General features: G+C 46.6%; 1 protein-coding gene across 1 annotated transcript; it reads right to left on the reverse strand.

Annotated features, from left to right (window-relative positions):
• Positions 1–334: 334 nt before the first annotated feature.
• Positions 335–12,050, reverse strand: DIPK1C (divergent protein kinase domain 1C). Its single transcript, XM_050892507.1, has 4 exons — positions 11,868–12,050; positions 5,684–6,361; positions 1,673–1,837; positions 335–938 (listed from the first exon to the last, which is right to left on the reverse strand). Exons 1-4 carry the CDS (start codon positions 12,048–12,050, stop codon positions 723–725), a joined length of 1,242 nt encoding a protein of 413 aa, XP_050748464.1. The 3' UTR covers positions 335–722.
• Between the last annotated feature and the right edge of the window lie 2,346 nt (positions 12,051–14,396).

The raw sequence follows: 14,396 nt of genomic DNA on the forward strand, positions 1-14,396 counted from the left end.
TATGAGTACGCACATGGGAACTCAACAAGGGTATAATTATTTTGCTCCAGAAAAGTCCTAAGTACCTTCATATAATTTCTCCCCAGAAAGTTAGCTATGGCACAGGTAATGCAACACACCAGAGAAAATGCATTTGGGGACATCAGAAAGGACTGCTTTGTACAAAAGAAACTCTTCACTCGTGTGACAATACATTTCTCTATTTGAGATTGTTTGTTCACACAGAGCACTCTGTCCCTACTTTAAAAAAAACTCATTCTACAGAGAAATTAAAACAAACACCATGCACGTACTTAACCACACCCACCCACCCACTATTTTAATTGTTGATATTAGTTTTGCTGCACTTTTACTTACACTTTTCTTCTGTACATGCATCTTCACTCTGAGCACCGCACTCAGACAGATGCTATCTGAGCAGTGACTACAGCTCTTGGTAAGCAAATGGTGTGCCGAATGCTGATGGAGAGGGCTAGCGCTAGCTCAGGAAAATAAGCAAGAACAGAATCCAGGTAATGTAAAACAATTTCACACTTGAAAGGTTATTAACAGGACGTGCTGCACCTGCAGCCATGAATTTCATTTGCATAGGACAAAAACAATCTCTGTGCTGTAAGTGGGTAGGAGGGATGGAAGAGAGAGAAAGAAAACACAGACTGCCCCATATACAGCATCCCTTAGCAGCGGCTGGGATGTGGCCTTTGTAGTTCTGCCTTTTGTGTCTACTCTGCCCTTTGCAGTTCTTGCTGAGTGACCCGAAGCAGGTGGTATAACTCGGAGAGAGATTTCAGAGTCCTCTGGTGCCCGGCAGCGTCCACGTGCCCTGGCTCGGCACACTCCTGCACAGCCTTCTGCAGCTGCAGCTGCAGGGGGAGGGAAACCAACGGTCCTCTGAGATTTGGGGAAAACCAGCGACGGAATATTTTGTCACAAATTACCTGAGGAAAGGGAGAAGAGCAGATTGTTGTAGCTGCAACTAATGCCCTGCTGCTTCTCTGGGACTGTAGCAAAATGTCATCTGAATCCAAAATGCCTCCAGCCATTCAAAGAGGAAGGTATAGAAAAGGAGTATCCACAAAGGCTACGCTCTAGCTGAGGAAACCCCCTTCTTCTCAGACTGATCTTGCACTTCTGCATAACAAGTGGTGAGGGTGAGGGGGTGGGAGAAGCAGGCAAAAGGGCGCCGAGCTACAGCTATGCTCCCCCAGCCTCACTGCTGCGCTAGTGCCTCCCACCAGCACAAGCTGGGTGAGCTGTAAGACACCTCATCCCAGGGCCAAGAACCCCATGGACCTCTCTCTCCACTACATCCGCGTACTACATCTGTAGTGTGGAGAATCGCAGCCATAACCCCCCACTGCTTACACGTGGACAGCCACGACTTTACCATTAGCGGAGACAGTAATGCTAATCCCCTGCCCCTACTTCCTTCACTCTCCTATCAGAGGCATTGGTCAAACAGCTACATGAGAACATGGCAAATAAACACTAGTGAACATAAAGGTCTGTTTGCGTGCCCCAAGGTGGGATTTCTGAACGGGACTGGCACTTATGTGGCCACGTTTGAAAACATGACTGTCTTCATCTCACAGGCTTCTAGTACATACCATGCATTTCATAGTCAATGTGATTTTAAAAGAAATGGACGCGTAAAGCAGCTGTGTCTACTCACTTGCAAGTTGTTATTGGCTCTCTGCGCTCCACATTTTCTGATTTTCAGATTGCATTTTGAAAAGCAATCAAAAAAATTACAATCTTCATCTCCTGTGCAGTTCTGTTCGAGGATGTCCCTCATTTTGGGTTCAAAAAAGGCCATATCCACATCAATGGCCACCACCTGTGGATCAAAACAACCCATCAGATCTGGCACGGCACAGCCTGCGGGACAGGGCTGAGCAAGCGTTCTTTGCTGTTTGCTTTTGGAAATGCTGTGCTGAGAGCATCTGCCAGTGGGGAACTGGGATCACAATGAAAGGGCTTTATTTTGCTTAACTGAGCTGCACTGGTCTTAAAAATACCACTTTTTAAACAAAACCAGACAATGCTTACAACACCAGGAAAGGGAAAATCATTTGTGGACAATATGTGTCCCTGCGGTCAACTGGATTGATGTGCCTTAAACTGGGACTAGCCAACTTGAAGATTGATTTACTTGTTGTTGCAGCATATGGAGATGGCACCTCAACCTTTTAATTATATGATGGTGCAAAATTATCCACAGGCCAGATGGTATCATTTCAAATTCACCGTTCAGACTAAACCCCTGACTTTATCATTGTGGAGAGGAGCAGTGGGATGCACAAAAGTACCTGCACCTGGTACAGCTCCTGCAAACCTGCTGTTGCATTCAGTGGGTTTGCGTCTGCTCAGCTGTAGAAAGAGATCCCTAAGGTTGTTGAAAGTCAGGACTGGTTTTGCCTGGTCCCGTTTACTATGGTTTGACTCATTTGTTGTGCATGGCTCTTGTTCTGCTTGTCCAGAAATATGGTCCATAACAGAGTCCAGCTAGCAGTCGGTCTCAGCAGAAAAAGCAAGGACTGAAGGGATCAATCAATTTTCTTGCCCTGACACGAAGCTTGCGAAATAGTGAATACGCAGCACAAAGAGGTCTGCAGAGCTGCTGCCCGTGCTAGGTTTGAGACCATTCTGGCAGCGAAGGGCTGTAGTCCCAGTTTCTGCCAGTGTCACTCCACCCATGAATACTTCACTTGTAAAAAAATCACAGCAATAAACAGGGAAAGAAAGGAAGCCAGTAATGGGATGGCAGCTGCTTGACACGAGACAAACTGTGGGTGACCACAGTGAACGCAGCCTGCCTTCAGCGTGATGGATGCAGCAATCAGCGTACGTTCAGAGCTGCGCTTAACACTTGACAGTCAGGGTCAGAGACGCTCCCTTGCAGCGGCGGACACACATTTTCAAGGAGGGAAACGTCTGGGACCCGGGCAAAGCCGAGTTACTTGGGCTCAAACGATAGTCTCGTTTTTGAGATTCGACCTCCCAAATAACAGGGGAAGCTGAACTGTATGACTGGAGCAGCAGCTGGATCAACGCCAGGAACTAAAGGTGTCTGATCTGGTAGAAGGCCAAATAAACCTTCCACAGGCAAAAGAAAGAACACAGTCTAATCTTCATTTTATTCTACTCCTTTTTCCCCAGGGAAAAATCTTAGAGAGATGAGGCATAGCTTAAAAACTCAAGTATTTTTAAACTTTTTGGAGAGCTTGATAATGATGACGTAGCCTAAGGAATTTCACACGTTTGGACAGGCAAATTTTTTTTCTTCTTTACTTCCTTAAGCTTTCTGCAGTTTTGCTGTTCACTTCTTTGGAGAAGAGACAGTAAAAGCGGTGCAGGGTTTCCCCAGTCCTAGGGTCACTGCATCAGCTCGCAGGTGGGGTCTCTGCCAGCACTGAGCACCTTTGGCAATCTGATCAATTGCTCTGCTAGGAAAAACAGCCCTGGTTCCCAAACGTGCGGCTGCCAAAGGGTTCAGTGGTTTCACTGAAATTCATCTGCTACAAAAATGTGTGGGCATCCAGCCAGATCCTGTGAAGACAGATCTGGGTGATGCTTTACCGATACACAGCTACATTTTGGTGGGGTTTGTTATGATTGTAATTGATGATGAAGGTACCTAAGGAAACGCAGGAAGGACCCAACTTGGCTCCTGACCTGATTTAAAGTCATGTTTAAGGTACTGTAATCTTTCTAGTTCTCTCTGAGGTGCTGGTAAAAGAGGAAGCTCTCCCGGAGCACTCAGGTATTCACCCAGACCTCCTTCCAACTCTGCACCTTATGTAGCTCCATGGCAGCTTAAAATTCCCTTGGATGATCTACCAGGCAGTGATCTCTCGCCTCCGTGCTGCAGGAACAGCATGTGAAGGCTGGAGTGAGGGCTGGAGGCTTATCCCCACCATTTGAAAATAATCCTCAAAGTAAAACTATTGCACTCCAGGCACATTTCTTTGGGCATTAGCAGTCTCGTTACTGGGATGAGGAATAGTGGTACTATTATGGGTGTTTATTATTATCCTATACAGAGCACAAGAAACAAGCAAGTGAAAAAAATGCTTAAAACAAACATAAGGGACAAAAAAGAGGCTGCCTTGCTGTGTCCTTGTTCTGGAACTGGTTGGTAAAACCACCTAGAGTTTCTGCTTCTCACTCTCCTTCCTTCTTCACTGATCAGAAGCTCCCTCTGTCGTGTCCATCCCATCCCACCACGGCAGCTTTCTGACTGTGTGTATCTCCTGTCTCCCAGCCCAGTGGGGTGATAACAGGCGATACCAATGAGCTGTAAGTAATGTACAACTGGGAGAGCGATGTGTGAGCGACAGCTCACGGGGTTTTTTTTAATTAATTATCCTAGAACATACTAAATTAGAGTACTTTCCTATACCAGAAGGTGACTGCTGTCTCTTTGGACTCCAGAAGTCACAGGAAGATCCTGAAGAAGCAAGCCTTACCGAAAGGACTTGTAAGGGAAGACACATCCAATATTCTTTCTCTTTTCCTAAATGAAATCTCTTTTCCTGTAAGTAGGCTATAAAACTGTTGCTCTGGTGTGTGCTCAGCCACACGCAGTCACAGCCCCGCATAACTGAAAAAGATGGGCAAAGCCTGCCTTGAGGAATCCCTGCTGTACCTCACATTTTGCCTAAATACTGGTATGCTTGTTTTAGCTTCTTGCTGTAGCTCCTCACCCATTCCCTGTTCAGCTGCTGTATTGCACCTGAATAAACATGGGAGGGAAGGGAAGGGTGAAGGGGAAGGAGTCTAATTGCTCTTAATGGCTATATGTTTAGGCAATGTTTGTCTAGCGCTCTGAAGATGCGCGTGTTATATTAACACTCAGCGAGGACTGAAAATAGCATTAAAGTCCCTGAAAATGCTTTATATTCACTCAGAGTGCAGAAACCCCACTGATGTCACAGCAAACTGTGAGCCTGGTTCAAACACTTACTGCACAGTGCCTCCAGTTCATACACACAATTCCCACCGAAACCAGTGGAATTTCTGTCCGCAGAATGAATGCAAGGTACATGCAGCAATGTGGTGCTGAGCTACATCACTACTTAGAAAACATGCATAGCTATTCAGATCTGAGCTACAGCTGTACAATGAAAAGTCAAAGAGTAACAGTGCCAGGGAGTTTCATGTCGCTGTCCTTGGATCATTTCCAGACCAGATAAGCTGAACGCTAAAGGACAAATGTGTGTGTTTGGATGTGGGGAGTTTCCCTTGTGTCAGGCCAGAGAATTCAGCCTTAGCTTTCAAATTCAAACAGTTTTTCCTTTCAGCATCACTACCAGAAATAGTTGCCGTGATTCAAATTGCAGCTTCATTTACAGCTTTTGAGATCTCCTTGCCTTCAGGAGGTATCCCTCATCACATCCAAGGGACTCTGTCAGTACCGGTGCCTTTGAAGAGGTGAAACAAATCAGAACTGAGCAAGCTGTTCTCAAAACAAGCAGCAGGATTTAGTGCTCTGAAACGGGGCTGCACATATTACAAAGAGGAAAAGCAGTAGACAATCTACCCTGTCACTTGTAAATGCATTGGTTTTGCAAAAACTTGGCCAAAAGCTGTACGAGGAGGGAAGTGTCATTTTTACACAGCCACTTTCAGACTAGAATTTGACCTCAAATTGCTGCAACACCACCGCAAAGACCCGACTTACCGTGAGATCATGCCTGATAGCAAAGTTTTCTGGTTTGATGTCACACAGGTGAAGTCGGTGAGAGAAATCATTATCAAAATGCTTCACCATGTCCAGAAAGCTGAGTGCAATGTCAATGATGGCTCTTACCCTGCTTCTGTGGCCAGCAAGGGAGGGACCGACCACGTTTTCCAAGGGAAAAAGAGTTTTGTGCCAGGCATGTCCAGCTGTGAGATACTCCACAGCATAAAAGTGTCCACAGGAGCCAATAATTCGTAGCACGTGTTTGCTGAAGTCCTGCAGCAAACTGAAGTAGATATACTCTTCCTGCTGGAGCAAGGACCACATGCTGGCCACCTGTGCTTTCCAACGTGGTCCCTTCTTCCTTGTCCACAGAGGCCCCATGGTATTGTTAGACAGTTCTAGCCCCAGGACGTTTTTGACCTCCAAGGCTACCATCAGCAGAAGCTCTGTTTCAGGAATATCCTGTGTTTCCACCTCCTCTAGCATACTGAGATGCTGGTAGCTGGAGAAGATTTCCTTTTTGGATTTCAGGATGATGGGCTGGCCTCTCCAGTCAGCCTGGATGACTTTCTTACCTCTGTCATAGTAAAGGCAGTGTTTGTACACCAGCTTCTGTGCTACACACAGGTCTTCACACAAGTCGCCAGTCAGGGCTCCGCTGCTGTAGTCAAGACACTGGAGTGAAAGAGCAGAATATTCATAGCAGGACCGTACACCCATGGACCACTTAGAAGAAAGGCAAAGAATCAGCAATAGTCCTAAGCTCAAGAGTCTTGCAGCAGTCGTGGTACTGCAAGCACACACCTTCTACAACCGTTGGGTTGTTCAATGGTTTTTCAGAAGTCTTTAGAGACATTTTACTAGGGGGAATCTTGCTTAAAAACAGAGATTCTTGGGATGGTAAAGAACAGGCTTTTTTGGGGTAAAGAAATGGACTAGATGACCTGTTACTCTTAAGTTCTTGCCACATATGAATTCAGTGAGACAAGCTTTGAACACACTTGGCTGTTCTATGTGACATTCTGGGCTGTAACACTTTAAGGCACAGGAGATAACTTCCAGTGTAATTCAGGACTTCTCTGGAAGGTTCAGGGCAGCATAACTTAGACATCCTCACTTAAACTACAGGAAAATTCATGGGTACCTGGATTGCTGGGACCTTCCGCAGCCCTGCATGTTTCAACCTTGCACTCAACATGACCTGAATGAAGCTGTAAGAACCTCCTTCTGCACTACCAGGAAACACAGAGGTTGCGCTCAATGCCTCTTGGACCAAGAACTTTCAGAATTTTTAAATATGTAAATGTTGTAGGACAAAATGACTTTTCCAGTTTTTATACGTACTTATCAGAAGTGACATTCTAATATGAATTAAATACTTTTTTTTTTTTTAAATTGGAAAAAAATCAGCCCATGGAAACATGGGAACTGCTGCTTGATAGTTAAGTGGTCACTGCAAATTTGTACAAGAACTGCAAGGATTCCCTCACCAGTCCTTCCTTCAACCCATAATTGTTTCCATACCATCATTTCCAAAAGTGTAGGCAGTCGATATATTCCTATGGGCATTCAGAATTGCAGCTGCAGGGACTGCTTTGGGCGAATCAGTAGAGGGGATGATCAGAGGTCTCTGGTGAAAGGGAAACAGACTGTGGTGGTGTAGAAAGCCAAACATCTGGGAGGCGGCTTGACAGTGTCAGCCTTCTTCATTGCTTTCTGGTATTTGAACCTGCAGTTAAACAAGTTGGCAGCTCCCCCTGCATGTGGAGTACTTGCAACGGCTGCCTGACCCCCACCTCATTTGTGACTTGCTGTTACATACACAAGAAGCATGATCATAAAATTCAAGTGATGTATTTTCTTGGGACTGTCTCTGAGGTGTGCACCAGAGGAATATGTTCTGATGCCAGGCAGCATTCAGAGTCCAACCTTAAAAAACACACCGGGGAATGGGTGGAGGATTAAGTCCAAAATCCAGGAATGGTGATAAATTGACTAAAACAGCTCGCTGAGGACAGTTCAGACAGGCATAAAATTTATTTATACTCTGATGATCTCACAGCCCAAATGAGAACATTCAATACCAGCAAGGAGAGCCAGGTAGGCAAACTCTGGCATGAATGTCCTGACTCTGAGTCCAGCGTGGTGTGCATGTGTGAAACACACACATCTGCATCCACATGCACATCAGGATGGTCAAGTAGACTCCATGGGCTGTCTACAGACTTCAGAGCACGCAGATCAATGTTCTTGCTTTTGAAAATCTACTCCTATGAGTGTAATACAAATTTATTTTCCCTTTTTAAGTAGGAAATGTAATTTTCTCAACAGAAGTAGTTTAGCAGTTCTTACCATCCAGAACTCTAAGCGATTTTAGAAGGAAGATTACAAACAGAAGGAATTTTGGGGGTTCTCATTGGAGTGTAAGTATAATCACATTTAAAATCATTGCTGTCCTATTGAGAAGACCACAACCTAACTCTTCTGCCACTACAGTAAGAGAATATAGGACTTAGTCCTGTAATTGGGGCCACATGGGTGAACGTTTGCCCCTGTGGACAATTTTACTGTGGTTCATCAAGTTCACTCTTAGAGGATCCGTATGCATGGACCTCTTGCATCTAGAAGAACACATGTCCAGAAGACCTGCAGTCAAACATGTGAACATGCAGCTTATTTTCTTGTGTTGCCATCATGTCATTCTTAATGACATTAATGAGAAAAAGTAGTTGTGGAAAAAATAGTCTCACTTACATTTCCCAGACATAGGAGATGAGTCATTTTTGAACCTGGCTGCTGGTTAGGACTTGTCCGCTGTTCCAGTTGAACCCATAAATCTTTGTTTATTAACCTAGTATCTGACAGTCAGTCTGTGAATCTGATTCTTTTTACACTGAACTTGCACAGTGTTTTGCAAACGAGGATCTGTGAAACAGGACTTAACCGAGGAGTTCCTAGTCTCACAGTGATGAAACACAGATCAGCCTTCCAGAAGTAACATTCTCTGCTGGTCAGCAATGCAAACAAGAATTTCAAAAAGGCTTCCTCAAATAAGCAATCAAGAACTTTGAACAATTTTCAAGGTGTCTCTCTCTACTCATAGAACGTAGTGAGTTGTGAGTCACTCAATGGCTTTAAAAATCTCCTCAGTTTCCTGTTCATTATAACCTAGAAGGTCAGCAAAGACTGACTGCATCTGCATCTTCACGTCCTCACTACCTGCCCCCCGTTATTCCAACTTTTAGTGTTTTACATTTGCCATAAGCATACTACACTAAGTAAGCTTAGTTCCCCAGCCCTCCCACTATAATTCTTATTTTTTCAGCCCCTGGATGATTTTTGTGTTTTTATTCCCTCCCTGTTTCTTCTCTCCATTTTCCCCTCCACCATCCTTAGAAGGACAGACATCAGAACTGAATGCTGTTGTCCAGGGCCACAAAGACAGCCAACAGCCCTTCCCTAATTCTCCTTTTTGGAGACATTCAGAGATTATATCAGCCTTTTAGCCACAGTCTGCACTGGTAGCTCACGTTGAAGCAATTATTTGACCCCTACGTCCTTTCCAAAGTCATACAGTTTTACAAGATAGTCTTCCATCTTATTGGCATAGCTTGTACTCTTGTGCTCCCCAGTGTACTAGTTTGCATTTTACTGTATTAAAACACATTTTGGTGGACTGAAAACATTTAACCAGGTGATTCAGATTATCCTGCCATGAAAAGATGGTCTGTTTATTATTTACCAACCCAGGAACCTTTGCACTGACTGCAAACTTCACCATACAAGATTTTATATCATCACAATGACTGCTGATAAAAGAAGAATCGATTCCCCAAAGAAATCTTCCAGAAATGGTCCTCCACACTGCCATCCCTATCTTAATGACTGCATTTTGACATCTGTCGCTGAGACAGTTTTAAATCTACCTAATGAGCGCCCTTTGAATGCCACTAAGTGCCAGATTTTTTAAACTAAAATATGAAAGTGATACTAAGCCAAAAGCCTTATAGAAAAGCAGCTATACTACACAAAAATGCAAACAGAAGCATGGTTTGGACTCACTCATCTGTTTCTGTTTAAAATTGGCTACATAATTTTTAATATCCTTAATACACTTATCAAGATAAGTTAAAAAAGCTGGGTTTAAATTCATGTAAAAGTTTGATGTAAACCCCACTAAGGATTAATATATATTTAAATAACTTACTGTACCACCATCACTTTTGTGTAGATCAGGCCTGAGGCTGAGTCCTGCCTTGTTATCAAGTACTTCTCCTATGTAAATGCAATACTGAGCAAGGTTTCGGAAGGCATCAAAATTAATTGATTTGTCCAGAGAAAACAGAAAATGATTGCTATGATTTAGTGTGTTCAGCGTAAATGAAGATGAGACCAGTGTTAGGAAAGAGTAAGTGGGTTTTTTGAGAGTTAAAGTTGGTCTCTGCAAAATGCCCAGTGCTACTTCAGCCTTCCCAGTGCAGTACACATCTGCATAGATGTACATTTTACTCAGAAGAAGGAAATAAACCTTCAGAAATACCACTTGCAAGGGTATACAACCATGCAATTTTCACCCACTTGCTTAAAATAGATCCTCATATCTCCTACTGAAAATATGACAGATGACTAGTAAAATAGTTTTTCTTGGAAGTTGAGTTTTGCTTAGTAAAAGGTATGAGGCTCAAGCTATCAGATTATTTGTTTCATAGATCAATTGCACTTTCTATAACTGCGAAACTCATGCCATGCTCAGAAGATGTATAAAGAATTATTTTGGGGCTGATGAAGATGAGCTCATTTTCTAATCACTCCACTAGAAAGACGATCCCTTTCTAATGTCATCTGGGAAATCTGTCACTTGTCGTCTGGGAAACCTGTCACTTACAAACCTTAACGATACTATTGAAGACTCACCTACGGAAACAGATGAGCACAGCAATCTCAGCTCCTCTTCCTCTGGAAGGAGGGTCTGAAACTGAGCTCTCACACAGCGATAGAGACAACTTTCCAAGCTTGTGCCTGAAATCTGATCCCTGCCTGGGCTTTTGAAGTCATGCCTAACGCTCAGCAAACTGAACAACAGCAACAAGTCTCTGTCCATCTGTTTACCGGCGAATGTGATGGCAAGGGCCTGGACCTCCCTGAGCTTGGCGGCTCCTTGCACCTCCAAACCTCTGTGCTCTTCCCAGCCACGTCAGGAGCGGGCAGGATTCATTCCTTCAGCTGCAATCCCGAGCTCAGCTGTACTTCAAGCTGACTGCTGGGGTAAAGAAACTGGATCTCACTGCCATTAAAAACACGCTGTCAGGACCACTACCTATAGTTTCTCTTCCTTTATTATACAGAACTTAGGGAAAATCTACGATCAGTTTTTGCTTGCTGCAGTAGTAGATTATTTAATTTCCATTAGGATTCCTCCCTTCCCACCTAACCATTGGCACTACAAATACCTTAATTAAGAAACAAAATTAAAGTCAAAGCATTAACCCACGCTGCTCCTCTTCTCGAAGTGTTTCCTACACAATTCTAAATCTGTTTCTTTTTCTTTTCTTTTCTTTTGTTTTTTTTGTTTGTTTTTGGGTTTTTTTAAGGGAGATTTCAATGAATATTCGCAAATCCTTTCTTGAATTTTGAATAACTACATCTTAAATGCCAGCCCCCGCCAGACGTAAAGAAGGCGTTACAAGCTGTGTGGCATTTCTGAAAGACGACTTTTGTACGAACAGCTTTTCGGCTAAATAAAAAAAAAAACAAACCTCCAAACAAAAAAAAAAAACCCAAAACCCGGAGGAAGGTTTCCCCCCGCTTCGGAGCGTGCGGGATGCCGAGCTGCCCTTTCCAAAGCGCCTGGGAAGCGGACCCGCACCCCACGCCGGGCGCCGGCCCGCTGCCTGCACCTGCCCTGGCCCCGGCAAGGGAGGGAGGCGCCCGCCCGCCCGCCGGGGCAGCGCCGGGGCCGCCGGCAGCCGCCCCCCCCCCCCCCCCGCCCGCCCGCCCGCCCGCAGCGGGGGCGCGCCGGTGATGCGGCACCTCCGGCGGGACGGAGCCGGGCAGGAGCGCCCCGGCGGCGCGGCCGAAAGCGGGTGCTCGGCTCATGGCAGCCCTGACGGGACTCCCGGCGCCTTCTCCCGCCGGGCAGCCCCCCCCCGGGGGATGCCCCGCGTCCCGCCGGGGCACGTACCAGCCTCGCCAGGATCCGGTGGCTTTTCTCGTCCGTGCAGCGCTCGGAGAAGACGCTCCTGTGGAGGAGGAACAGCAAGGCGCTCACCACCATCCAGCAGGCAGCCCAGAGGAGGAGGAGCACCAGGGTGCATCGCCTCCAGATTTTGAGCCGCAGCCGCTTTAAGCCCGGGATGCCCCTCATCGTCGCGCCCGGGCTGGGCTTGGGCGGCCGCTTCAGCCGCTGCGGCCCTGAGCGAGCGGCGGCGGCGGCGGCGGCCGGGAGCGCCGCGCTCCCCCCCCCGCACGCTTGTCCCGCTCCCCGCCGGCTCCCATCGCCAAACGCCCGCCGCCTCGCCGCCCCCCCCCGCCGCCCCGCCGCCGGGCTGCCCGCCGCCGCGGCACCGGCCCCGCTCCCGCCCCCGCCGCCTCCCCCTCCCCGGGCCAGTGCTGCCCTTACGGAGCCCGGAGCGCCCCTTTTGAATTTAAGCCACGTAGTTCCGCCGGCTTTTGTCTGCTCTCCCCTGTGCCAAGCGGCCCCTGCAGTCACTTGGCGGCTTCTGCCCGCGCCCCCCCCCCCCTTTCCCCTCCGAGTTTCTCACCCGAGAATAAAAGGGGTTTTGAAGGGTGATGGAGGCTGCTGTGGGAACCCTTCCCCGCCCAGGCGGCTGCCCGACTCTTTGAAAGAGGCAGCCTGGAGACGGACGGTTCCTTCTGGTGAAAGCTTCGCCTCCCGTCAAATGGGGAGGGGAAAAGTAAAAAGTTGTTTATTCTGGAGTGACTTCTCCAGTTTTATCCGCCCGGGGCTAAAGGAGGAAGAGAGAGAAGCGACTCAGGTGCCCATTCACTAACGCACCCCCCAGGCCCCTCCATGGTGGGTCACCCCTTGACTCTCCAGCAGCTTCCACAGCTTCCCCTGCCCGCCCCCGTCCCGGCCGCGGGGCTGCGGGCCGGGTCCTGCCCGGTACCCCCATGTCCTGGCTCCCTCGGAGAAAGCCAGCAGAGCGGCCCCATTGAATACATTGCCAAAAGAGGGCAGGGTGTACTGGGTCCGAGGGTACTGGGGACGATAAATTGTCTCCCTGCCCTCTGGCAGAGGGAGTATCTGTGGCTATGTACCTCTCTGAGGAGGGGTCAGCTCCATGCGACAGCCTCTAATATGTTTGACTTTATTAACGTTTCTAAGGGGTCAAAGACGCAGATGCTTGTTCCTGTGCAGCAAGCAAGATCCTGGCATCCTTTTCTCAGTCCAGGTGCAGATGTTCACTGTCTCTGTTTAGACCACCGCATTCACTTTTTTCTCCCTTGACTCCCACATGATAGCATCTCACCATCACAGTTTTCAATGGGAAAATTCATATTTTAAAGTACAGCCCAATGTAATAAGAGTGTCTGATTCAGGTTTACTGTCAGATATGATGAAAAAGGACCAGGTTCATTTTCTTTCCCTTGTATGGATGGTTATCTCAGGCTACTTGCAATCCCATAGCGGGAGATGAATTGCAGTTAATGAAACCACTCAGAGGGTAAATTATTTACCCAAATGAGTAAGAACAGCAGAATCTGGCCCATGGATGGAGAACTGCAGAATAATTCAATAGACTTATTTTAATGTGCATCTTGTGTAAGTTGCTCTGGTGCACATTTTGTTAGTAAATTGATTTAATGCTAAAGGGGGAAAGTTCATTGTTGGAGAGCTGGGTTCAGGGATATATGTTCTGTACCATCATGTCCAACTTAATGAAAAATATCTCCCTGTACAAGTCATTAAAAAGAAAGATGTGTCTATTGACATGATTGAATTTTACCTCTCAGAACAGCGAGGGGAAGAGCACAGGTGCAGCAAACTTGCTGCTATCCACACCTTTTGCACGGCCAGTACAGTTCTCCCCTACATGGCAGAGCAGGGCTTGAAATATAGCTTCTAAGTAGATGGCAGACTATGGCAGAAAATAAAACGGAAAGACAAAAATATTCCTGAAAATACTACAGCTTTCTAGACACTGGCAGTGGGAAGGGGGATGCAAGAAGAGCAAAACCACTTTCACCTCCAAAGAGTCTCAGAAGCAGAATCATTATCACTAGCCACATCTTCCAGCCTTAGTGTGTTTTGCTCTCTCTCTCCACCATCTCATTTCTTCACCTGCAGAGGCTGTCTTTGGCCATGCATTTTATATTCGCTTTTTTCCCCCCTGATCCTTTTACGGAGAGGAAGCTTCCTTTTGAGGCACTGGCGATACAGTCTGTTTCTTGGGAACATAGCAAGCAGGAAAGACTGACTGGGCAACTAGGAACTGAAAACTTTTAATCCTATTTCTCAGTCTGATACAAAATATTTTCAGAAGCTGCCTCTGACCAGTTTTGGGTGTTCATTTGGAAATTCCTAGGACAATAAGCAGGGAAGGGCAAGAAGGAAAGCTGCTTAGCCATTCCCCTGCAGGGAGTACCAGCTAGGCTTGAACACAGCCAACCATCACCAGCTGCTGCTGCCACCTAGGAGGAAAAACTGCAGATCTGCCATACCGATGTCTGTAACAATCCTGAGATGGAG

This window comes from Gymnogyps californianus, chromosome 2 (genome assembly GCF_018139145.2).
Source record: "Gymnogyps californianus isolate 813 chromosome 2, ASM1813914v2, whole genome shotgun sequence".
Classification (NCBI taxonomy): domain Eukaryota; kingdom Metazoa; phylum Chordata; class Aves; order Accipitriformes; family Cathartidae; genus Gymnogyps; species Gymnogyps californianus.